At 47.4% G+C, this 24,960-nt stretch overlaps 1 protein-coding gene across 3 annotated transcripts in view; it reads right to left on the bottom strand.

Annotated features, from left to right (window-relative positions):
- MORF4L1 (mortality factor 4 like 1) overlaps positions 1-24,960 on the bottom strand; it is a 601,305-nt gene that overhangs the window by 204,076 nt on the left and 372,269 nt on the right. For all 3 annotated transcript variants that reach the window (XM_069624205.1, XM_069624206.1, XM_069624207.1), the window contains one exon: positions 10,271-10,372. In XM_069624205.1, the coding sequence (XP_069480306.1) occupies positions 10,271-10,372 (102 nt within the window). The remainder of the gene's footprint in view (positions 1-10,270; positions 10,373-24,960) is intronic.

Below are 24,960 nucleotides of genomic sequence, written 5' to 3'. Positions count from 1 at the left end.
GACACACTGGAGCCAGAGGCAGGCTTCACTCATGAATCCTGCCAAAGACAAAACAAAGAAAGGCACCAAACTGTCAGAAAATCACCATCATCCTCATTGAACAAGTATAATAGCCTTGCCTGTGTCTCTACGCCACTCCCGGCTCATGACTCAAGTACTAGGAGACGATCACATGTAACACACAATCACAGCAAAACCTCAACGCTCATTTGGTCTTTTCGGGAGCGTTACTCGCCAGCAGCAGCGCTGCGTACAGAGAGTCAGCAGATTCCGATATAAGCGCCGCCCTTACTGACAAACTGTGCTCCTGAATTTGTATTGCCAGCGTTTCTTCATACTTCATTGCATTGGATTTGTGGTTTTTGAACTCTGGTTACCGGTTTTGATATTGTCTTGCCCCTCTGTCTACTACTCGCCACGATATCCACTCGGACGTCCCTACGGATTGCTTCTGCTTACGAATTTGCTACGGTTTACCCCACGGAAGTTAACAGACCCAGGAACTGCCACCGGACATCTCTTGCTTTACGGATGTGTTTACTTTGCTTCAATCCCTTGGAACTTTGGGAACATTTATTTTGCTCTAAGGCCCTGATACTTGTGTGCTTGAACTAGAGACTTCCTCTGAGCACTGGTCTTAGAACAAAGGCGTCCTCGTGCCTTTGGCGTTCGGTGACCCCTGGAATTTGGACATCACTTCAGGCGTCCTCGTGCCGGCGGGATAGGGGATTATTCTCGACACTTCCAGACTTCGCTTCTTCACGGAATCTCTCCTCTTCAGCGCATTCTGTTGGTAAGACTTGACTGTTCCATTGTTTCGAGAATAATACTTACTGCATTAGATAAGTTAGACTTAGGTTTTCATTGTCCTCCATCTACAGGGTCATGCCTCTCTAGATAAGAACAGGAAGAATTGTTTAATCCTTTATGGAGATTCCTTGTTTGACACACAAGTGAGTATTGTGACTCATATCTGTGATATTGACTTTACTGCTTCTTGAGTTTCTGGATTGTGGATCATTTCTTGCAGCCAGCTGTGTCCTGTGGCGTTTCCTCCATCTTCCGGTCAATAGATCTCTCAGCCTGTCCTATTGGAACAGTGGAGTTAAATTGGCAGAAAGAATTCCTCGTCTACACATAGAATTGTCAATAGGGGTGTATCTGACACAAACTAGGTTTGGTGTGCAGAGTAAATCTCAAGGAGGACATTTCCTCAAAGAAATGGCGAAAAAAGAAGACGGGGCCATTTTGACAAAAAAATAAAAGGCACCCTGGGGTGCTTTACTGCAGCTGAGAACGCAGCCCGCGGTAAAAGCATACCGCACTAGTTAAAAGTAAACCACTGCCACCAGCCATTAGTCGAGAAAAAGGGTAACAAAAATGTTACATGAGAAACTAGACACAGGGGATATCAAGTAACCCCTCCAGTACCCTATTGTAAGATAGTGTGTGCTGGGTCTAGAAAGATAAAAGTGTAAGTAAAGTTATTTTCACTTGGAAACAGTTTATCCAAGAGAAGGTATTTAAGCCTTTGGGAAATCTGAAAGCCTTCAGTGCAGTGGCAATGTAAAGATGATGCCTATGGAGTTTGTCAGACTCCATACCAGAGTTCAAATCACATTAAAAATACAAGACAGAGTGGGAAAAGGGGTTTCACCCCCTCCAGGTCAAAAATTAAAAGGACTAAAAGGTAGCGAGGAATTAGTACAATTCTGAGAATTCTAACTAACAATAGTTAACACAACCTTAGGTATAAGCATATACTACACAAGTTGGTAGAGTGACTGAGCAGCCAGGCTTATCTCAAGAGGGGTCAATGTGAGCTGTAGGGTTATAACAGATTCACAGTGCCAATTATCCAAATAAAATCATACACTCAAGGTTTCTTGATTAAACAGTTATTTATATAGCAGTCAACTGTTTAGAGGGAGAAACAATAGTTAAATATTCTTAAGCAAGTAAGTACTTTTGAACTCCCCAATGCAAAGTAAATTAACCCTTTCCCAGTTACACAAGTTTAGAATGTGTGACATGTGTTGAGGGATAGTTAAAACCCAAAGTCAGAGGATAGAAGAGTCTTTCAGGGAGCCAGGACAGCCAATGTTAATTGAGCAAAGCCGAGGGCAGCAAAAGCACTTCTTGAAGGTAAGTGAAAAGTCTTGCACCATGTTTTAGAAGTCTTTGTAGAAAATGAAATCACTGTAGGGCCACAAGCTGGGAGACCTGTGAGGGTCAAAGCTGCAAGCAACTCTGCAAAAGCAACCAAGACAAATCTCAACTGAGAGCTAGCAGAGCTACACAACAAGAGGTAGGTACCCCTTAGTTTACAGTACCTTAAGTCTGAAGAAATTAGTTCCAGCTGGCTTCTGTTCCTGTTGTAGTATGGCAGATCCTGTTGTTCCTGAGCCTCAGTCGTGGGGACAAGAAGAAGGACGTCTGGGGACTCCTGCACTATGGTTTGAAGGTTGGCAGCAGCAAAGGGCAAACTTCAGATCAGCGGCACTTTGCGGTTTCAGCTTCTCGCGAATAGCACCACTGCGGTTCAGACACTTGGTTGGCTTTCCTCATCTGGGGTCCAGCATTCTGTTGAGGTGGCTCAGGCTTGGACAGTCCTCCTTCATGGGAGTCCAGGGAATCTTCCTGGAGTTCAACACTTTATTCTGGTGTTCCTCTGCCTGGCAATCGGTTCCTGGAGCAGCAATGGAGGTACAGCCAACTGCAAGAGGATTTCCAGATGAGCTCGTCTTGGGGTTGATTGGTCCCACCAAACCAAGGGGAGAAGCCGTCCTTTGCAGGGCTTCTCTACATGAGGCAAATTCCGAGCTTCAGCAGGGCTTCACCAGGCAAACCAACGGTCCAGGAGTTGCAGCAGGCATCTCTTCCAAGTTCTTCTTCGGATTCCTTCGTCCAGTGGTCGACTCTGCCTTCCAAGCAAAAGACATCACCTTTTATGCAGATTTCTCCCATTCATTCTCATCCTAGCTGTTAATCACAACAGGGTGGTTGTCTTCCAAGGACAGACAGCCAGCCAATAACCTTTGGGTGCATTCCTGTAACCAAGGGGATTAAGCACAGGGAGTTTCAGGCACCTCCCTCACTTCCTGCCAGACAGGCTGGAGCTAGAGGCAGGCTTCACCAGTGAATCCCGCCAAAGACAACACGAACCAAGGGACCAAACCTGGCTTGACGCGCAGAGTAAATATCAAGAAGGACTTTTCCGGCAAGAAATGACGAAAAAAAGAAGACCGGGCCATTTTGACAAAATGGGCACCCATGGGTGCTTTTTACTGCAGCTGCAGTTGCAGCCCGCAGTAGAAACACTCAATGCTAGTAAAAGAAGTAAACCACTGCCATCAGCCATTAATTGTAGAAAGGGTAAAACTAAATTGTTCCATGAGAAACTAGACAAAGGGGATACTAAGTAACCCCTCCAGCACCCTACTGTAAGCTAGTGTGTGCTGTGTCTAGAAAGTTACAAAATGTACGTAAAGTCAATTTCACTTAACTGCTCTTGGAAACAGTAGTTTAACCAAGATAAGGCAATAGTTTCTTACCTGTAACTCCATTTCTCCAGCATTGGTATCTTTCATGGATTCACATGCTTAGAATATTCCCCGTCGTCAGACTGGGACCCCTCGGTACACATATATAGCCTTTTCCTATAGGAAAACTTCCGACACTTTTGTGTCCTATCTACGTCCTTTTAGGACCCGCCTACGCATGCTCCGTAGGCGGTCCCAGTATAAGAGGCCCGCCCCCGCGGCTCCCCTTCAGATTTTGGCCCCTCCAAAGTAGGAAGGGTTAAACTTATCAAATACATTGCATTCCGGGGAGGCTGGCGGGCGCATGTGAATCCATGAAAGATACCAATGCTGGAGAAATGGAGTTACAGGTAAGAAACTATTCCCTTCTCCAGCATTGGATCTTTCATGGATTCACATGCTTAGAATAGATTGTATAGCAGTAACACCTGAAACGGCGGTGAGAATGTAATGTAATATACCCTCACCATAATACACAATGCATATGTACAGCAGGAATAAGTTAACTCATATAACCTTACCCACATAAAGTATACGGTCATCAAAAGGTAGAAAACAGATTCTCCACAGCGTGGAGCTTACCTTACTGAAATAGATGGCGCAGGACAGCTCTTCCCATCTGCACCTCGTCCGCATGCTGCCTGGCAAGGCAGTAGTGGCGGGTAAACGTGTGGGGCACTGACCATGCCGCAGCCTGGCATATGTCAGTCAGCGAAATTCCTGCACATAATGCTGTTGAGGAGGACGCTGATCTTGTAGAATGGGCTCTAGGATGTCCTTGCAGTGGCCTTCCGGCCTTGGAGTGACAAAACACAATCGTCGATGAGACCCATCGAGCCAATCCCTGTTTAGAGATTGCTTTTCCTCTCGTCGACGGACCATATGCGATGAACAGTTGTCGAGTAGACCCGAGTTCCTGTGTACGATGTAGGTAAAATTTCAGAGCCCTCTTAACTTCCAAGGTATGAAGAGCTTTTTCTGCTGTCGATGATGGGGTCGCGAAGAAAGTAGGGAGAACAATGGACGAGTGTTTGTTATACACTGTCGGAACTTTTGGGACGAACGTCGGATTAGTTGCCAGGACCACTTTGTCCTTAAAGAAACTTAAGTATGGCGGGTCTAAGACCAGCGCTTGCAGTTCCGAGATTCTCCTAGCTGATGTGATAGCAATCAAGAATGCCAACTTCCACGATATGAATTTCATGTCGGAGGTGGCCATAGGCTCAAAAGGCGGTTTCATTAAGCCTGCCAACACTGTGTTGAGACTCCAAGTTGGAGGGAAACGTTTTACCGGGGGAAAAGTTCGAAATAAACCCCTCATGAAGTGTTTCACAAGTCTGTCGCTAAATAGAGGAGACGACTGTCTCTTCCTCGTGAACCTCAAGATGGCCGCCAGGTGCACCTTTATCGATGTGAAGGATAAACCCCTCTCCGCCAAGAGAAGCAGGTAAGGTAGAACTTGTTCCGGCGTCACCAACAACGGTTGTAGGCCTTGTTGTCCTTGACACCATTCACAGAACCTCCGCCACTTATAGGTGTAAGATTTGTTTGTAGAAGGGGCTCGAGCCGCCTGCAGAATTTTTTGACAATCCTCCGAAACGTCTAAAGCACCGAACTCCGAAAAGTCAGGAGCCAGGCTGTAAGGTTGAGGCTGTCCGGGTCGTGATGCCACACCGTGCCTTTGTCCCGGGATAGTAGGTTCGGGACTCTCGGAAACGCTATAGGATGTTCCAGCGACAGGTGAAGCAGGTCGGAGAACCACGGTTGCCGCGGCCAGTATGGTGCCACTAGAATTACCCGGCAAATGTATCTGCGTACCCACTGTATTGTCCTCCGTATGAGGGGGGACGGGGGAAAAGCATAAAGGAACATGTCCGTCCATGGGAAGGAGAATGTCTCCCCCATGGAACCCTCCTGAGGCCATCTGCTTGCGAATTGCTCGCATTTCTTGTTGTCTTTGGTCGCGAAGGCATCCAGAGGGGGGTGACCCCATTTCTCGAACACTTTCATCAGTTGAACTGTGTCCATTTCCCATTCGTGTATCTGGGCCATGTTTCTGCTGAGGGAGTCTGCTTGCGAGTTCCTCACTCCCGGGAAGTGGTGAGCCACGATGGAAATTTTGTGCTTTAATGCCCAATGCCATGTTTTCTGGGCCTCTATGGAAAGAGTTCTTGATCGCGTCCCTCCTTGTTTCCTCAGATAAAACATGGCCGTTGTATTGTCAGTCAGTACTCGCGATCTCTTGATGTGTGGTAGGAATGCCTTCAAGGCCCATCGTACTGCTCTGAGCTCCAACACGTTTATGTGTAGGAGTGACTCCGTTCGAGACCAGCGACCTTGCGTTTGGAGAGCACCCATGTGAGCTCCCCATCCGGTTAGGGACGCATCCGTGACTATGGTTCGCTGAAACTCCGGTTCCTGTAGGGGTACACCGTTGTTCAGATTGTGGAAACTCTGCCACCACTGAAGGGTCCGAAGCAGCTTGTCGTCGATGGTTATCTTGTCTGACCATGATCCTTGGGCCTGCGTCCATCGGTCCGCGAGGAATTCCTGGACTGGCCTCATGAATAGGCGACAGTTTGCCACCAGATGGATGTAGGATGCCATGGCCCCTAGGACCGAAACGTATTTTCTCACTGAGAGCCTGGTGGTTTGACGTAGTCGGCTCGCCAGCTGATTGAGTTTTGAGGTTCTGTCGAGAGAAGGCTTCACTAGCCCTAACTGGGTCTCGAACTGTGCCCCCAGGAATATCAGCGTTCTTGATGGCCGCATAGAGGATTTTTCGAAGTTTATAGCAAATCCCAGCTGTTGTAGAAGCTGCATGGTGGCTTGTAAACTTGTGTTGGTCGACGCTGGGGAGGATCCCCTTACCAGCCAGTCGTCGAGGTATGGGTATACATGGTGGCCTTGCTTCCTTAGCCAGGCCGCTACTGGAGCCAGGCATTTCGTGAACGTTCTGGGGGAGGTCTTGAGCCCAAAGGGAAGAACCGTGAACTGGTAGTGAGTCCGCCGTATTACAAATCTCAGGAATTTCCTGTGTTTCCGACACATTGGAATATGGAAGTACGCGTCCTGTAAATCCAGGGACGCTAGAAAATCCCCTTCTTGAACGGCGCGGATCACTTCCTGCAGAGTGAGCATTTTGAATTTTAGGCTCTTTAAAGACTTGTTGAAATCGCGCAAGTCTAAAATGGCACGCCATTTGCCGTTCGGCTTTTTTACGACGAAGTATTTTGAGTAGACTCCTTGACCTCTCTGTGAAGTTGGAACTAATTCTATCACGCCCTTTGCTAACATGAGTGTTACCTCTTGTTGCAGTATCCTCAGATGGGAATGAGCGGTGAACGCAGGTGGAATGTGCGGAGGGCTGTGCTTGAATTGTAGAGAGTGTCCGTTTCTTATAGTGTCCAGCACCCATTGATCCGTCGTTATTCGTTCCCATTCGTCGACATATGCTGACACTCTTCCCCCCAGAACGGTGTGTTGTATGTCACTGCTGATCTTTATTTTGCTTGTCTCTCGACGACAACGGATAGGATGGTCTTTTCCTGGACGTCTGGAAGTTACGGCGTCGGTTTGCCGTTTGGGAAGCACGCCTGTATCCCTGGGAGGGGTAAGCGACCTGCCAAAGGATCTGTCTCTAGACGCAGAGAATCTGGAATTACCTGAAGCCCCTCTAAAGGGACGAAAAGACTTGTAGCTTCGGCCACTCTGGAGGGCACCCAATGAACGTGCCGTGTCCGAGTCCTCTTTCATTCCCTTTAGGGCTTCGTCCACCTTCTCACCGAATAGAAGTTCTCCCTCAAAAGGCATATCTAATACTTTGTATTGTACCTCTTGCCTTAAGTAGGTACACTTAAGCCATGACTGTCGTCGTAATACAACCCCATTATTGACTTGCTTTAAGCCTGACTCAGCGAGGTCCACCGCAATGTTTATTGCGTGATTTGAGGCTTCCTCACCCTCTCGGACAAGTAACATCGCTGCTTTCCTATGCTCTTCCGGAAGATGATCAAGCAACGGAGCTAGCCTGTGCCACATCTCTCCGTCGTATCTGGCTACAATAGCCAGAGAGTTTGCGGCCTTTACTGTGGTTGCTCCCACGGATAGCACTTTTTTGTCAAAGGCATCCTGGCGTCTCGCTTTGTTTTCAGGCAGAGTCGTGCACTTGTGCTTGGCCTTCGCCTTCCTTGCCGCTGACACCACAGAGTCTGGCGTTGGTTGGGAGGATAAACACTTGGGGGTAGACTCTGGAGCCTTAAACCTTTTCTCGAGGCGTCCTTTCACTGCCGGCTCTGAAAAAGGGTGACGCATTGTCTGCAACCCCTCCTTCCACACCTGGTCTAGTATTGGTATTGAGAACACAGACCTCCTTCTCTTACCCATGTGGTCGAACAAAAAACAGTCCTTTTTCTGTTCTTCCTGGGACAAACCAAATTCTTTATATGCCTTCATCATAGAATGGAATGATGCAATGTCGTCCGGAGGGGACGGGTGAGCTGGGCTTCTAGGGGTTTCCAACTCCACCTCTGACTCCCAGGTTGGATCCCTGGAGGGGGATGATGAGATATCCGACATGGCTCCCCTGTCAGACTCCGAATCTGGCAGCTCACCTTCCTCTTGTGCCAGTGCTGAGATTGGCGTGCGTAGGTGCGTCGGTGGACGGGACGGGCCCGGCTCGTCGACGGGTGACTGTGGCAGGTTTGCCTGAGGTAGTCTCTGGTCCAACGACTGTAGCAAGGACTGAAGCGTGGACAGAATTTCCAACGACAAAACAGATTGAGGAGAGGGGCAGATACCGGTATACCGGATCCCCTCGTCGACGACTTGTCAGCCACTCGTAGCCCTAGGTCTGCTGGGCCCGCTATTCTCTCGCTCTCGTCCTCCCCCGAGGACAGCGACACAGCCTGTTCTTGCAGTAAAGTATCCGGGGGGATCGGATCAAAAACTTCAGGCCTCCTGTAGAACCCCCGTCGACGAGGCCATTGTCGCCGCCGTTGTCGGTGGGACGGTGGATGCCACCTGCGTTAGTGGCAGTGTGGAGGCCGATGACGGGACCGCCGTCGACGACGGTGACTTAGCAGGTGGTTTAGGCTGTCCCGCCTTTTCCACACTTGGCCTGCTTTTACTCGACTCGTGGTCGATCTATGGTGATCGCCCGAGGAGGATTTCAGCCTTCCCTTTTCATGCTTTTTTGATGAAGATGATTTTTTTGACGAGGAGTCTCTAGCTGAGTGACTCCCAGATGACTCTTTTTCCGTCGGTCGAGATTTCTTCACCGGTGGTTCCGACGAGGTAGCGCAGCGTGATGTTTTCGCCGATTGTGTGGAGCCTACCTCCGAAGGGGGGTATGCCCCCGCTCCATCATGCAGCCATGCCACCAGCCGTCGACTCCGGTCTTTGAGGGTTTTTTGAGAAAACCCTTTGCATATGTCGCAGTTATCAGCCGAATTATGAGGGTGGAGGCAATATATACAATCCATATGTCCGTCCCCCTCGTAAACTTTTTTCAAGCCGCACGTTGCGCATGGACGGAACAGCGCTTTTCCTGACATGGAGGACATTTTCTCTAACTCCAACTCCAGGTATACAACCTTGTACAAAATAGTAAGACAACGCGAGGAGATCCCACTACTTTGGAGACGGTTGAAATCTGAAGGGGAGCCACGGGGGCGGGCCTCTTATACTGGGACGGCCTACGGAGCATGCGTAGGCGGGTCCTAAAAGGACGTAGATAGGACACAAAAGTGTCGGAAGTTTTCCTATAGGAAAAGGCTATATATGTGTACCGAGGGGTCCCAGTCTGACGACGGGGAATATTCTAAGCATGTGAATCCATGAAAGATCCAATGCTGGAGAATTTATTTAAACTTTTGGGAAATATGAAAGACTTCCCTGTGCCACGGCACAGAAGGTGCTGTGTGTCACAAAGTAAAAAGATGATGCCTAGGGATTTCAGCAGACTCTAAAACACAAAGAAACAATGTCCAAATCAAATGAAAAATACATGAGTGAGAAAAAGGTCTTACTCTCTCCAGGATTAAAATTAAAAGTCCAAGAATCCAGCAAAAGAGCTGGGGGTCTCTAAGGTAGAAGAGAATTAGCATATTTCTGAGAATTCTCCTAACAGTCAAAAAACAAACAAATTTAGAAGTATCTCATGGAGCATAACTCAATGAATCCCAAAACTGAAACGTGCTGTAAACATATGAAGATGGCTGCCAGAGGAGGATCTTAGGGGGAGGACTGTCATTGGCTGGGGGCAGTATGACCCAGAGGACAGTGAAAGTAAAACAGTTTTTTCTTTTTATCAAGGATTCTTGGCCTGACAGGGAATATTCATGAGCATGTGTGAATCCATGCCAGACCCCATGCTGGAGAATGAAAAATAATCCACCAGTAAAAATCAAAAGGTTCTAGGGTTGACACAGGTCAGGAAGATTTATCATTACTATGAAAATCTTACCTAAAAGTGTGGTGTGCTGCTTTAGTAAAACGTAGATGCCAGAAAGTTGGAAGAAAGCATGGCTCCAAATAGAAATACCAGGAAGTGGTCCAAAAGGTTCCAAGCCCACGAGTAAAAGGAAGGGCGAGTGGGAGGGAAAAGGTTCCCACTCAGAAAAATTAACAAAAAAATCCAGATGTCGAGCAAAACAATGCTGGGGGACAGATTCACAATAAAGAGAAATCTACTCTAACAGTAGTGATTATCATACAGATTATTTTACCTGCTTTTGCCTAGTGATCAAGTCCCAGTCATCAACCAACCACGGTTTAAGCTCCTCTGGAATCTTTACTTTCACTTCAACTCTGTTCATAAATGTTTCTTCCTAGGGCATAAAGTAAACATATCAAACTGTAGAGCAGGGTGTGGCAAGGAGGAAGGTGAACAATCAAAAGAGGAAAGAACTGCAATTGGCTACATAAGCAGCATATATTTATTTAAAAGAGTAAACTCATTAACAGCAATTAGAATTCACATCATCAAACATATGCAAGCCACCAACACACCAATGAAGGAGCACCTTCGAAGCAACCCAACAGTTGGTTTAAAAAAATCTTAACCGGACCAGCAATACGGTCTTTATTTGGAAGTGCTGAATTTAACGTGTGGATCAATGTTTTTTCCCCCTAAGAAACAAGGGTTGGGGCAGTTTGGAATGAAAGTTCTTATTGCAACTTTATTTCCGTGGACTTCAATGGAACACCAGCCATAGGCTGTGGCTTGAACCCTGGACTAAGTTTTTTGCTTCACTTACCTTGTGAAACTTATTTTGAAGGCACTTGTCAGCCCTTATGGTTATTTCAGCAAGACTCTAGATATATGCAACATTCTTGTAATATGTTATGGTAAACATCTTACAGTGAATTTAATATCACGTTTCAATTGGCTGGTGGCAGGGGATTAAGTTGTACTAGTTGTATAAAATACTGAAAATGTCATCTGTAGAAGTGTGTCAAATCACAATTTTTATTTTGGGGATTCTAGATCTACTTTCTCATGCCGATAGGAGGCCAACCCGTTATGTTGAACAGAGACACTGAGAATAGCCTTACCCAATCAAGGCCTAGCCTCGACCTGACCTGTGTCAACCCCAGAACTTTTTTGCTTTACTCGTGGATTATTTCTTCCTAAACCTCATTGAGTGGGAACCTTTTTTCCACACTCCCAGAATATTTTACTCTTTATGGGTGTCGTTTTTAAGACTCGCCATAGTGTCTTTTTAATTTTATCCTCTGACAACTTTTGGTAAATACCTTTTTAATGTTGCAGGGTTGCCCTTGGGGCTCTCCTTTAACTTTCTCTGGCTGTTTGGTAGGAATTGATGCAGTCACACTGTGTGAGACTACACAACACTTATCTGCTTGGTATTAGGTAACCCATCTTTTGCTATAGTCTGTACTACACAAGTTGGTAGTGTGACTGAGCACCCAGGCCCATCTCAAGAGGGGTAAATCTGAGCAGTAGAGCTGCAGCAATGAAATTTGTACATACACATAGCCAAGTAACACTTACAATCGAGGTTTCTGTAGCAAATAACTATTAAATATTAATTTTTAAATAAGCATTCTTTAAAAAGGCAATTCATGTAACAATGTAAATATACTTTAACGTGTTCCGATTCTGAAAAGTAATTTAGTGGATAATCTTTGGATATGCTTCTTACACAATTGCTACACCCTGATGTGACTTCAATCACAAGGACAGTATGACATGCATTACTCACCGTAATAGCATTTCTGATGGTTGTATCTGCTTAGACTCACATGCTGTGCATATGGTCTGACATCCAGTGGTAACCATGTTGTATTGCATCTTGTCTTTCGGGGACCGAAAGGGGACGTCGGCATAGGCGTGTCTGTAACACTATCCCCATCGTGACGTGCAGTGTACCCGAAATCCTTCACGCGCCGGGGTCCCTCCGATTGTATTGTTTCTGCCATGAGGCAGCCCCAGTCTATTGTGAGTGAGCACATGAAGAGAGAAAGTAAGATGTCTATGTTCCTTCCACCCAGAGCGGGAAGGCAGGGAGGGCGCACGTGAATCTAAGCAGCTAAAATCATCACAAATACTATTACGGTGAGTAATGCAGGTCTTCTAATGTTTGTTAATCTGCTTAGAATCACATGCTTTGCATAGACTTGCAAGCAGTACCTGGAGTAGGAGGTGGGTTATGAGAAGGAACAGAGAAAAGAGGTCTTAATACTGCTTGTCCTACCTCAGAATCAGTGTCCAGGCAACAGTGTTTTGTAAAGGTGTATACAGAACTCCAGGCTGCCGCTTTGCAAATGGACTCGAGGGGGGCATTTGCCACGAATTCTATGGAAGCCCACGTGCCCAGAGTAGTGTGTGCTCTAGGCTTGAAGGGCAGTTCTCTTAGCAAGAGTACAACACAGTGCGATACATTTGACAATCCACCTTGCGATAGCCGATTTAGAGACAGGATCCTTTTCTCTACCAGCTGCCACTGAAACGAAAAACTGGTTCGTCTTCCTCAGTGGTTTCGTTCTTTCCAGGTAAAACATGACTGCCCTGCGCACATCTAGTGTGTGTGTGTGTGTGTGTAGGCTTCTTTCGGCCATGCTACTGGGATTCTGGAAGAAAGTGGGTAGTTCGATCGATTGGTTCAAATGGAACTTTGAAATGAATTTAGGCGCAGATCTGGGATGAGTGCGCAGAACCACCTTATCCCTGTGGACTGTAACAAAAGGGTCTAGGACAGAAAGGGCCTGTAGTTCGCAAACCCTTCTAAAAGAAGTCATAGCCACTTGGAAGGCCGTTTTTTTAAGTAAGGTCTTTTAGCCACTTTTTATGCATTGGCTCAAAGGGAGAGCCCATGAGTCTGGTTAAAACCACATTTAGATCCCATCCAGGAGCTGGGTGAGAAATGGGGGGATGGATTCTCTTAACCCCTTCCATAAAAGCCTTAATTATTTTTTTCCACTATGACACTTTCTGTTGTGACGTAGTGTAGGCTGAGAGAGCAGCTAGATGAACCTTTAGGGAATTGAAGACCAGTCCAGAGTCTAACAAACGGGTTAGGTACATCACAATGTGTGTGGGTGAGCAATCAATGGGATTGACGCCCTTGGTATTACACCAGATGACCAAGCATTTCCATTTAGTGGAATAGCAATAGCGCGTGTTAGGTGTCCTAGCTTCCCCGAGTATGTCCATGCATCTCAGAGAGCTGAAGGTGTCCAAACTCTCAGGAGCCAGGCTGCTAAATTCAGTTTGTGGGCGTAGGGTCTCTCCCCCCTCCCCCGTCCTGACATGTTGTACGGGCAGGGTAGTTTCACTGGGGGGAGAGGGACATCTCCATTAGATGAGCGAACCAGGGTTGCGGGACCACATGGGGGCCACCAGTATTATGTTAACTGTTCCTGGTGCATCTTGTGCACCACTATCTTGTTGAGCAGGAGAGTCTGGGGGGGGTGGGGGGGGTGTGAGGGTGACAATAGCGTAGACACATTTCCCTGACCATGCTATCCAGAGTCCGTTCCCCTTGGAACAGTTCTGGGGATACCTGGAGGCATAGATTTGGCATTGGGCGTTCTCCGTAGCGAACATATCTATCTCTGGGAATCCCAATTCTGCGAAGACGTTGAAGACGAAATCTTCGTGTAGACGCCATTCGTTTTCTAAGGGCAGTGGGAAATCTCTGCCGAGTACGTCCGCCATCTTGTGTTTGAGAACCCACATCCAAATGGTTTGGGACAGCTTGGATAGCCCTGGAGAGTATGTGCCCCCTTGTTTGTTTAAGTAGTACATGGCTGTGGTGCTGTCTGTCAGGACCACAACAGTCGTCCCTTGTAGTGGAGTCTGAAAGGCCTTTAGTGCATTGATTACTGCCAATATCTCTAACAGGTTTATATGGTTGGATGCTACTTGTGGGGACCACACTCCATGCGCTGTCTGAAGTAGGTGAGGGCCCCCCCCCCCTCACCCTGTGAGAGATGCGTCTGTCGTGAGAGTGGCTTCCACTGTGGGGTTGGTGAAGGTCTTCCCTTTCAAGAGGTTTTCCCTCTACCACCACTGCAGAGAGAGAAGAGGGCTGGCAATACAACTACCAGATCTTCCCATTGTCCGCTGGCCTGACACCACTGGCCGTTGAGCCACTCTTGCATGGGACGCATGCGCAGCCGCACATGGGGAACTAAATAAATGCATGACACCATCATACCTAGCAAGCGCATCGCCTTCCGTACCGTCACTTCCCGACTGACTACATATTGAGGGAACTGACAAACCATGTTCTGAACCCGCTTGGTGGAGGGAAAGACAAGACCCTCCTTTGTCTGAATCAGAGCACCTAGGAATTGTTTGGCTTGACTGGGGTCTAAGCTGGATTTATTCTGCTTGATGGAGAATCCTAGACTGAAGGAGTTCTAAGGGTAGACAGGGACAGATAGTCTGCGCAGGTGTGCTGCTGCCACTGCCAGGACTTTCATAAACACCCTTGGCGTCGAGGCAATGCTGAAGGGGAGTACTTTGAACTTATAGTGCTTGTCCTCCATCATGAACCTTAAGTATTTTCTGTGCGCCGGCAACATTGAAATATGAAAGTATGCATCTTTCATGTCCAATGTTGTCATGTAATCCCCCTGTTTCAGCAGTGGTATCACTTCCTGCAAAGTTACCATACAAAACTTTTGAGGTTTGACAAATGTGTTCACTGGGTGCCAATCTAGTACAGGGCGCATGGTGAGGTCCTTTTTGGGTACAAGGAAGCACCCTGAATAAATACCCTCGTTTACCTGAAAAATAGGGACGGCTTCTATGGCGTCCTTTTCCACAAGTACGTGGGCGACTGTCTTTTAGAACCCACTGGTCTTAAGTAATCCCCTCCTGTGCCGAAAGGAAAGATGTTAATCATCCGACTGGGGTGACATGGGAGGCGGGCCTGGATGCGTAGGTCATTTCTGACCAGGGGCTGCAGTACTCCCGGAGTTGGGGCCTCTGACTGCCTTTCCTGCATCGCTGACCCCTAGGTGGATAGTTGGTGGGGGTGCTGGATGCTTGGTTTGTGTTCCAGTCGTTTCCCATGTTGTAGATGTTTTGGGCGGAAGGACTGGCGGGAACTGCTACCCCGCTGGAGGGGGCATGGATGATCTGTTGCAGGGACTTCAGAGTCTCATGCTCTTTTTTGGCAGTCACCAAAGAATCGTCGACTGCTTTACCAAAGAGATTCGATTCTTCGATAGGTTTGTTTATAAAAGCAGCTTGGGTTTCCGGCTTGAAACCAGAGTTTCAGAGCCAAGTGTGCCGTTTAAGCAGAGTGCCCTGCGCCATGGATCTTCCTGCCGTTTCCACAGTATCCAGAGCGTTCTTTAAAACTTTGACTTGCCTGCCCAGGCACGATGGCGAGTAATTTGGATCTTGCGGGTTCAGACACCTCCTGGAGACCACCTTGTAAATGGTTCCATTGCGCATCAGCATAACTGGCAAGCAAAGTGGTGTTTGCTATGCGCGTAGTAAAGGTAGCTGCCGTTTAAACACCTTTACCCAAGGCATATAACCTTTTAGACTCCTTAATTGTGAGGTGCTTCTCCCGTAGCAAGGGGTACCCCAGCCCGTTTTCCGGGTGGTGGTGACCACTAGGGAATTGGGGGTGGCGTGGCCTTTAATATATTGACTGTCCGTAGGCGATGGCTGAAATAATTTCTCCACTCTTGGATGGACTACCCTGGTCTGGGATGGCGCGTCAAGAGAAGGAGCCAGTCTCCTCTTAATGGAATCAAGGAGAGGGATGGCTTGATTTGGGGGACGGGGAGGGGCAGGGGGGGGAAGGGCGGATTTGTTTTGAGCCGATTTGGAATGACATGCATTACTTACCGTAATAGCATTTGATGATTGTATCTGCTTAGATTCACATGCAGTGCATATAGTCTGACATCTAGTGGTAACTGCAAAGCATTTCATCTCATCTTTCAAGGATCGAAAGGGGACGTCGACATGGGCGTGCCTGTAACACTATCCCTAACGTGACGTTTAGTGTACCCAAAATCCCTCACGCGTCGAGGTCCTTCTGATTGTATTTTTTTCTCTGCTGTGAGGGAGCCTTATGACTATCTTGAGTGAGTACATAAAGAGAGAAGAAATAGTAAGATGTCTTTGTTCCTTCCATCCAAGCGGGGAGGAAGGGTGGGTGCATGTGAATCTAAGCAGATACAATCATCAGAAATGCTATTACGGTAAGTAATGCATGCCGTTTGATGCTTGTGAATCTGCTCAGAATCACATGCTGTGCATAGACTAGCGAGAAGTACCCAGAGTTGGTGGTGGGATGTGAGAAGGAACAGTAATGAAAATATTCTAGGTCTGATTTTCAGGTGGGACAAGCAGTACAAAGACGAGTGTCTAGGCAATAGTGTTTTGTAAAGTTGTGTACAGAACTCCATGTTGCATACTTTGCAAATGGACTCCAGGGGACATTTGCAATGAATGCAATGGAAGCCCCAGTTCCCCCGAGTAGAGTGTGCTCTAGGCTTAAAGGGCAGATCTCTCTTGGCAAGAGAGAAATAGAGAGATGCAATTGACAATCCTCCTAGCGATGGCTGATTTAGAGACAGGATTTCCTTCTCTACCAGCTGCCACTGAAACGAAAAACTGGTTTGTTTTCCTTAGTGGTCTAGTTCTTTCCAGGTAGTACATGACTGTCCTGCGCACATCCAGTGTGTGTAGCCTTCTTTCCGCCACGTTGGTGGGGTTCTGGAAGAACGTTGGCAGTTTGACTGGTTCACATGGAACATAGAAATACATTTGGTCGCAAAGCGAGGGTGAGTGCGCAGAACAAAGGGCCTGCAGTTCACTGACTCCTTATCGAAGTGACTGCCACTAGGAAGGCGGTTTTGTAAGTAAGAGCATTAAGTCTTGCTTTATGTATAGGTTCAGAGAGAGACCCCACAAGTCTGGTTAATATCACATTTAGGTCCCACCTGGGAGCCGGTTTAGAAATGGGGAGATTCTCTTAACCCCTTCCATGAAAGCTTTAATAACTGGGATCTTCCAACACAACACTTTACGTTGGGACATGGAATAGGCGGAGTGCAGCTAAGTGAACCTTCAGGGAATTAAAAACCAGACGAGACTAGTAGGGGAGTCATGTATAACAATATGAGTAGGAGAGCAGTCAACTGATTGATGCTCTTTGAACTACACCAGATGACGAAGCATTTTCATTTATTGGACTAGCAATGTCTGGTGTTAGGTTTTCTTACTTCCAAGTATAGCAAACAAATTTACCTGGCCATGTTATGCAGAGGCCGTTCACCTTGGATCGGTTCTGATGGTAAACTGGAGGCGTAATCTGGGCGTTGAGTCAATTTCTGGAAGCCCCATTCTGCGAAAAAGTTGGAGACTATGTCTTCATATAGTCGCCATTCGTATTCTAAGGGCAGTGGGAAGTCTCTGCTGAGCACGTCCACCAGAAGATCGAGTTCCCCTGGAACGTGGTGAGACAATAGAAACATCTTGTGTTTGAGAGCCTATTTCCAAAGGTTCTGTGACAGTTTGGACAGCCCTGGAGAGCGAGTGCTCATCGCTTCTTCAGGAGATAGTACATTGCCTTGGTGCCGTTTGTGAGCATCAGTACTGTTTTTCCCTGCAACTGTGTCTGAAAGGCCTTCATTGCTTTGAACACTGCTGACAGCTCCAACAGGTTTATGTGGTTGCATGCTACTGCTGGAGACCAAATGCTGTGCGCAGTCTGTTGAAGGAGGTGGGCTCCCCACCCCATGAGAGATGCGCCTGTCGTGAGTGGCTTCTACTGCGGTGGTGGTGGTGAAGGTTTTCCCTGGACCACCACTGCACAGAGAACAAGGGCTGCAGAGACAACCACTAGATCGTCCCATTGTCCGCTGACCTGACACCAGTGGCTGTTGAGCCACTCTTGCATGGGGCGCATGCGCAAAGGTGTGCGAGGGACCAGGTAAATGCAGGATGCCATCATCCCAAACAGTCGCATGGCCTTGCCTACAGTTGCCTCTCGACTGGCTACATACTGAGGGATCTGAAACTATGTTTTTAACCCTCTCGTTGGAGGGGAAGTGAAGGCAGTCTTCTGTCCGAATTAGAGCCCCCAGAAACTGCTTTACTTGGCGGGGGTCTAGGCTGGATTTTCTCATTTATGGAGAATCCCAGACTGAATAAGAGGTCTATTGTCTTGAGTGTTTGTTCCATAGGAGTCCCCCGTTATGAGCCAGTCGTCGAGGTAAGGATATACTAGGATGGATTGCCTGCGCAGGTGTGCTGCTGACAATGCCAGAACCTTTGTAAATATCCGTGGGGCTGAGGCAATACCGAAGGGAAAGACCTTGAACTGATAGTGTTTGTCCATCATGAACCTTAGGTATTTCCTGTGTGCTGGCAACATTGAAATATGAAAGTATGCATCTTTCATGTCCAATGTTGCCATGTAATCCCCCTGGGTTAGTAGAGGAATTACCTCTTGCAATGTCACCATTTGAAACGTTCGTGGTTTGACAAATTTGTTTGCTGGGCTCAAGTTTAACACAGGGCGCAGGGTGAGATCCTTTTTGGGTACAAGGAAGTACACTGAATAAATACCCTTGTTTACCTGTAAAACGGGGACGACTTCGACTGTGCCCTTTTCCTGCAGGATCTTAACCGGTTGCAGCAGGATCTTCAGGAGGTCGGCACCTCGATCTTGGAGGTCTGTTTAGAGGGGGCGGCTCAACTCGATGCAATATCGTGGGTGATGGTCTTGAGCACCCATTGGTCTGTGGTAATCCCCTCCCATGCATGCAGGAATGTTATACGTCCCCCGACTGGGGAGGCATGGGAGGGGAACCAGATTTGAAAGTCATTTCTGACTTGAGGCCCTGGGGGCATTCAAACCCCTTCCTTTCCTACAGCGTTGTCCCCTGTCCTAAGGACCAATTGTTGCCCGAGCCATATTGGTTGTGTGGGGAACGAGAATAGGATGGCCCATGAAAGGAGCGGCTAGAACTTCCCCCTTTGACTGATTTGATTCAAAGTTTTTAAAAGTCGCGCGTTCCTTCTTGGCCGTTTCCAGTGCCTCATCAACGGCATTGCAAAATAGACTCGAGTCTTCCACTGGTTTGTTGATTAACAACGCCTGTGTGTCTGGTTTGAATCCTGAGTTTTTCAACCAGGCGTGGCGTTTTAAAAGGGTACCCTGAGCTAAGGTTCTCCCTGCTGTCTCAGCAGCATTGAAGGCGTTCTTGAGAATGTTGTGGTTTACTTGCTTACCCGCTGATAGACTTGGAAGCAAATGAGAACGCAGTGGTTAAGGGACCTCCTGTTGGCCCTCCGGCAGCATGTTCCATTGGACATCAGAAAAGCTGGCCAACAGTGTGGCGTTTGCTATGAGGGTACAATATGCTGCCAAGTCGTGATTCACTTTCCAAGAGCATACAACTTTTTACATTCTTTGTCCGGCAGTGCCTCGCCTGTGGACAAGGGGACCCCTGCCCTCTCGTCATCGTAACCACAAGAGAATCTGGAGTGGCATAACCCCTAATATAGAGGGGGTCAGAAGGTGAGGGGCGAAAAAGTTTTTCCACACAAGGATTCACAGTCCTGGTCTGAGAGGGTGTTAATAAGGATGGGGCGATGCACCTCTTGATGGAATTAAGTAAAGGGATAGCCTGGCTGGCAGGAGGCTTCTCCTTTAATATTTCCTCCACAAAATCTGAATCTAACACCGTCTCTTGGGTGGCTATCTGGAAGTGTTCTGCTGCCATTTTCAGAATGGCGTCAACGCCATCTGGTCATCTACAGGTGATGCCTGACGCAGACGAGGGGATTGGGGGTTCCATACATATGGTATCAGGGTCCGGGGTATGGGTAGGGGACAGCCAAGGTGGGTCATCCATACTGGTCATCCCCCAATCCTGGGTCAGATCAGTGGCATCCACAAAAGGGATCATCCTCCTGCAAATAAAGGTCAAAAAGCTCTTCATCTGTAAGGTCAAATACCTCCTTATGAACAGGGCCATAGGTCTTCTGAAATGTGGTCACTGCAGGATAAAAGTCTGTCTTCACTAGGCCTTTTAGGGGTGAACCTCTAAGAAGTCCACAAATTTAGCCAACATGTCCATACACCGTTCACATTTTTCTCTGATCCATGGAGATGAGCCTGATGGGGGTTCCTCCTGGGGATCCTCTTGTCTAGAACGCCAAGATGTGTCAGGGAGAGTCTTAGATAAGGACTGGGGACTTGCAGAATAATCCTCCTGCCCTTCCCGGCGTTGACGTGTATTTCGACTTGTCTTCAGACTTGCCTTTTGTTTACTAGCCGCTGAACAGATCTTAGCGAAACTCTTGCTGATGTTCGGCGTTACCAGGAGGGGTTTAGGCTGTTTGGACTGTTGCACTATAGACTGATGCAACCGGAGATGTATGCGTCAGCATGCTCTTGGAGGCGTTTCGGCCGCCTTGTGAGATTTAGTGCTGGTGCCCTTACTCGTAAAATGCCGCTGACGGGGTTGCAGGGAGGGCTGCCTATCGCACGAATCGGTGGGTGCTGTCAAGGAACTCTACTTACCTGTTGGTGCCTTGGTCCGCTTCGAATGAGCTGCCAAGGCGGTATCGGGGGTTGTGTGTTTGGACCTTAGGACATCATGTGCGTCCCGGTCGCCAGGGTGTACCTTTCCCCATAGCAGGACTATCGTGCCTGGTGGGGCCGGGGACGGATGTTGTGGAGCGCAAGCGCTCCAACGTGAGGTCAATGGCAGCCAGATCAGAGCCATGGCTGTAGCTTAGCGCCTCATCACTTATCGGCGGCTGCGGGGGGAGCTACCCTCGGCCGGCAACATGGCCTAGGCCGCCCACCGCTTCACTCGACACTCCTTGATTGTCTTAGGATGCAGGAGTTGGCAATACTTACTGGACGCCTCGTCGTGAGTGAGGGGAAGACACTTATTGCACCAACAGTGCTAGTCTTTCCAGGGGTATTTTCCCTTGCAGGAAGGGAAACATTTAAATGGTGTCCTCTCCATAGCTCAGGTGTGTGAAAGCAATGTTCTTTGCTGTCTTCGGCGGTGGTTTAGGAAGTAATCATCGTAGAGGGGATGAATAATAAGTGGCAGAAGGTCGGAAAATAACAATTTTGCAATAAGTAGGAGCTCCGCATCAGGCTACCAGCTAGCTGGGCGGAATTGCGCTACAAAAAAAAAGAATAATCTGGAGGACCTCGACGCATGAGGGATTTTGGGTACACTAAAAGTCACGTTAGGGATAGTGTTACAGACACACCCATGTCGACGGCCTCTTTCGATCCTCCAAAGACCAGATGCAATACTCTGCAGTTACCACTAGATGTCGGACTATATGCACTGCATCTGATTCTAAGCAGATTCACAAACATCAGAAATATGTTTCTACTGTTTTTGGAGTCTGAAACTCCATAGGCATCTACTTAGCACCTTCGGTGCAGTGTCACAGATGTTTCAGATTTCTCAGAAGGTTTAAATACCTTTTCGTGTGTAAACTACTGTGCCCAAGAATAGTAAAGTGAAATTGACTTTACTTACCTTTTCCCTTTGTGCGAAGCCAGCTGGATCCTCCTCTTATAACCTAAGGTACTGATGGGACTCAGCGGTACTCGCCTCTGTCTGTAGCTTGCTGGTCTCAGTTGAGATTTGCAGTAGCTGCTTTTCTAGAGTTAATCCTAGCACTTTTCACAAGTGTAACAGCTTGTGGGCCAACAGTGATTTTCAAAAATAAACTAACTTTGTACAAGACTTTTGCGCTATCTAAGAAGTGCCCCAGGTCATAGACTTCGTTCCAAATTGACTTTGGCTGCCCTGGTTCCCTGCAAACTCTAACCCATTAACTGATTGTAACTGTCCCTCCTAGGTGATAAATTGGTTTTTAACTAATATTGCTGCGAAAAGTTTTGTCTAAACTTCATTGGGGGATTTTAAAAAGTGCTCACATTCTCAGATAACCTGTTAACCTTTTTCCTTCCATTAACCTTTCCTCTTTTACAACCTCAGAATTTTACAAAGTACAAAAATGATACATAAATGCCAATACTGTCCTTGTTAGTGAAGTCACCACAGGCTGTAGGAAGTGTGTATTCTCTAAAGAGAGTCTACTTGCTTTGCCTTGATTCTGAGAAAGTATTTTGAAGTGTATTTTTATTGTTGCACATTGCCCTTTTGGAAGAATGCTCATTTAAAACGGACCGTTAAATAATTATTTTACTAGAAAACCTAGCATGTAAGTGTTATTGGGATACTTATATTTGTGGATTTCGATACCGCAGCTCCACAGCTCATTTACCCCTCTTGAGATCAGTCTGGCTGCTCAGTCACTACCAACTTGGGTAGTACAGACCTATACCAATAAGTGGGTTACCCAATACCAAGAGGACAAGACCGGTGTAGTGTCCCACAGGGTTATTGCATCAAATCTTGCCGAACAATGCTTACCTTTAATGGCTGGTGGCAGTGAACATTTTTCCTAATTCGGTGTACTTTTACCGCAAGCTGTTTGCACAGCCCCAGTAAAGGGACCCACGCGTGCTCATTTTACGAAAATGGCCCCAGTCTTCTTTTCTCGACATTTTAGTGTTCCTTGTCCTTTCTTGTTCCTTTCCCCTCGCCTCCAGGGCGGGAAAATACTTTGTGTCCATTTTGTATTTGGCAGTAAGCCTGTGGATTCCTTGCCCAAGCTTTAGAATGCAGGAAGCAAGGGAGGAGTCCAAAACTCTGCAGCCCTTTGTCTTCCAGCCAGACAGAGAATCCACTTCAAACTGGGAGGCTGGCTGTTTGATTGGCTGTGTTCCTGTTAGGCAAGATTGTATCCAGTACCCTTTGGGTGCACTGCAATAACCTTTACCTCATGGCAATAGTGACCCCAACCTTTGGTATAAGTCTGAACTACACTGGTTGGTAGTGTGGCCGAGCAGCCAGGCTTATCTCAAGAGGGGTCAATGTGAGCAGCAAGGTTGCGACAGTTTCACAGTAGCAGTTATCCAAATAAACACTTACACTCAAAGTTTCTTGATAAAACAATTAATTTATTTTACAGTCAGTTGCGTAAAGCCTTCTTCAGTAGGTAGCAATATTATGTAACAATTAAAGTACACTTCAAAACACACTTAGTTTCTCTAAATTAGAGGATACCCATTGGGAACGGCACACAGACTTCCTATACCCTCAGGAGACTTAAATAGCTAAGACACTGGACATTGATTTATCACTAGTACATTTTGAGCAATACTGAGTTTAGTGCAAAAGATAGAGTAATAAAACCAAGGTTAACAAATAATTCATAAACAGGTAAGTACTTTTGAAAACCTTCCAATGGTGAACAAATGTAACCCTTTCCTGGGGGAAGGTCAAAGCACAAGGTCAGAGGTAAAGAGGAGTCTCTCAGGGAGCCAAGACAGCCAGTGTTAATTGCACAAAGTCAAAGGGGGGGCTGAAGATCATCTTTTGCAGGTAGGTTAAAAGTCTTGCAATGTTTTTAGAAATGTTAGTAGAAAATATAACACTTCAAGGGCCACAAGCTGGGAGGCTTGTGAGGGGCAACTCTGCACGGTAACCAAAACAGGTCTCAACTGAGAGCAAATAAGGCTACACAAGAGGTAAGTTCTTAGACTTTACAGTACCTCTGGTTAGAAGAAATGGTTCCAGCTGGCTTCTGTTCCTGTACAGTTCAGCAGATCCTGTTCCCGAGCCTCAGTCGGGGGAACAAGAGAGACGACGTCTGGGGACTCCTGCTCTGCAACGGGAAGGTCAGCGGCAGGAATGGGCCAACTTCAATTCAGCGTTCTGTGTTTCAGCTCCTCGCATCGGACAGCAAATAGCAACACTGCAGTTCTTTGATACCACTTCAGACGTTCTTTGCTTCTGGGGCCCAGCACTCGTATGAGGTGGCTCAGGCTTGGTCATTCCTGCAACAAAGTCTGGGGGATATTTGCAGTGCTCGTGTCCGACTTCAAAGCAACGCACATAATCTGGTGTTCCTCTCCCTGGCTCTTCGGTTCCAGCAGCAGTGGAAATGCAACCAACTTCGAGAGGATGTCCAGACAGGGTTACTTTGCAGTTGATGGGTCCCACCAACTCAAAAGGGAGAAGTCGCCCTGGCAGGGCTTCTCTAGTTTAGGCGAATACAGTAGCAGGGCTTCAGCGGGCAAACCAATGGTCCAGGAGTTGCAGAAGGCACCTCTACCAGGTTTTTTGGATTCTTTCGTCCAGTGGTCGACTGCCTTGCAAGCCAAAAAGCCTCGCCTTTTATGCAGGTTTCTCCCATTCATCCCAACCTCGCTGTCAATCACACTGCAGGGTGGCTGTCCTTGTCGGACAGCTAGCCGGCCAATCACCTTTGGGTGCATGCCTGTAACCAAGCCGATTAAGCACAGGGAGTTTCAGGCACCTCCCTCACTTCCTGCCCCTGCCAGACATACTGGAGCCAGCGGCGGGTCTCACTCGTGAATCCCGCCAAAGACAAACTGAACAAAGGGAGCAAGCCTGGTTGGGCGCGCAGAGTAAATCTAAAAAAGGACCTTTCCAACAAGAAATGCTGAAAAAAGAAGACCTGGGCCATTTTGACAAAATGGGCACCCATGGGTGCTTGACTGCAGCTGCGAAGGCAACCCACAGTAAAAATTTCCAATGGTAGTTAAAAGTAAACTATTGCCACAAGCCATTCATTGTAGAAAGGGTAACAAAAAGGTCAGGAAATGGAGAAAAATGAAGAAAGGGGCCATTTTGACGAGATGGGCACCCATGGGTGTCTTACCATGGCTGTGAACGCTGTCCGTGGTAAAAACATACAACGGTAGTAACAAGTAAACCACTGCCACCAGCCATTAATTGTAGAAAGGGTAACAAAAATATTACATGAGAAACTAGACAAAGGGGATACTAAGTAACCCCTCCAGCACCCTATGGTAAGAGTGTGTGCTGGGTCTAGAAA

Source organism: Ambystoma mexicanum, chromosome 11 (assembly GCF_040938575.1).
Source record: "Ambystoma mexicanum isolate Mex_15411 chromosome 11, UKY_AmexF1_1, whole genome shotgun sequence".
Lineage (NCBI taxonomy): Eukaryota > Metazoa > Chordata > Amphibia > Caudata > Ambystomatidae > Ambystoma > Ambystoma mexicanum.
This window is presented reverse-complemented; position numbering and strand designations above follow the sequence as displayed.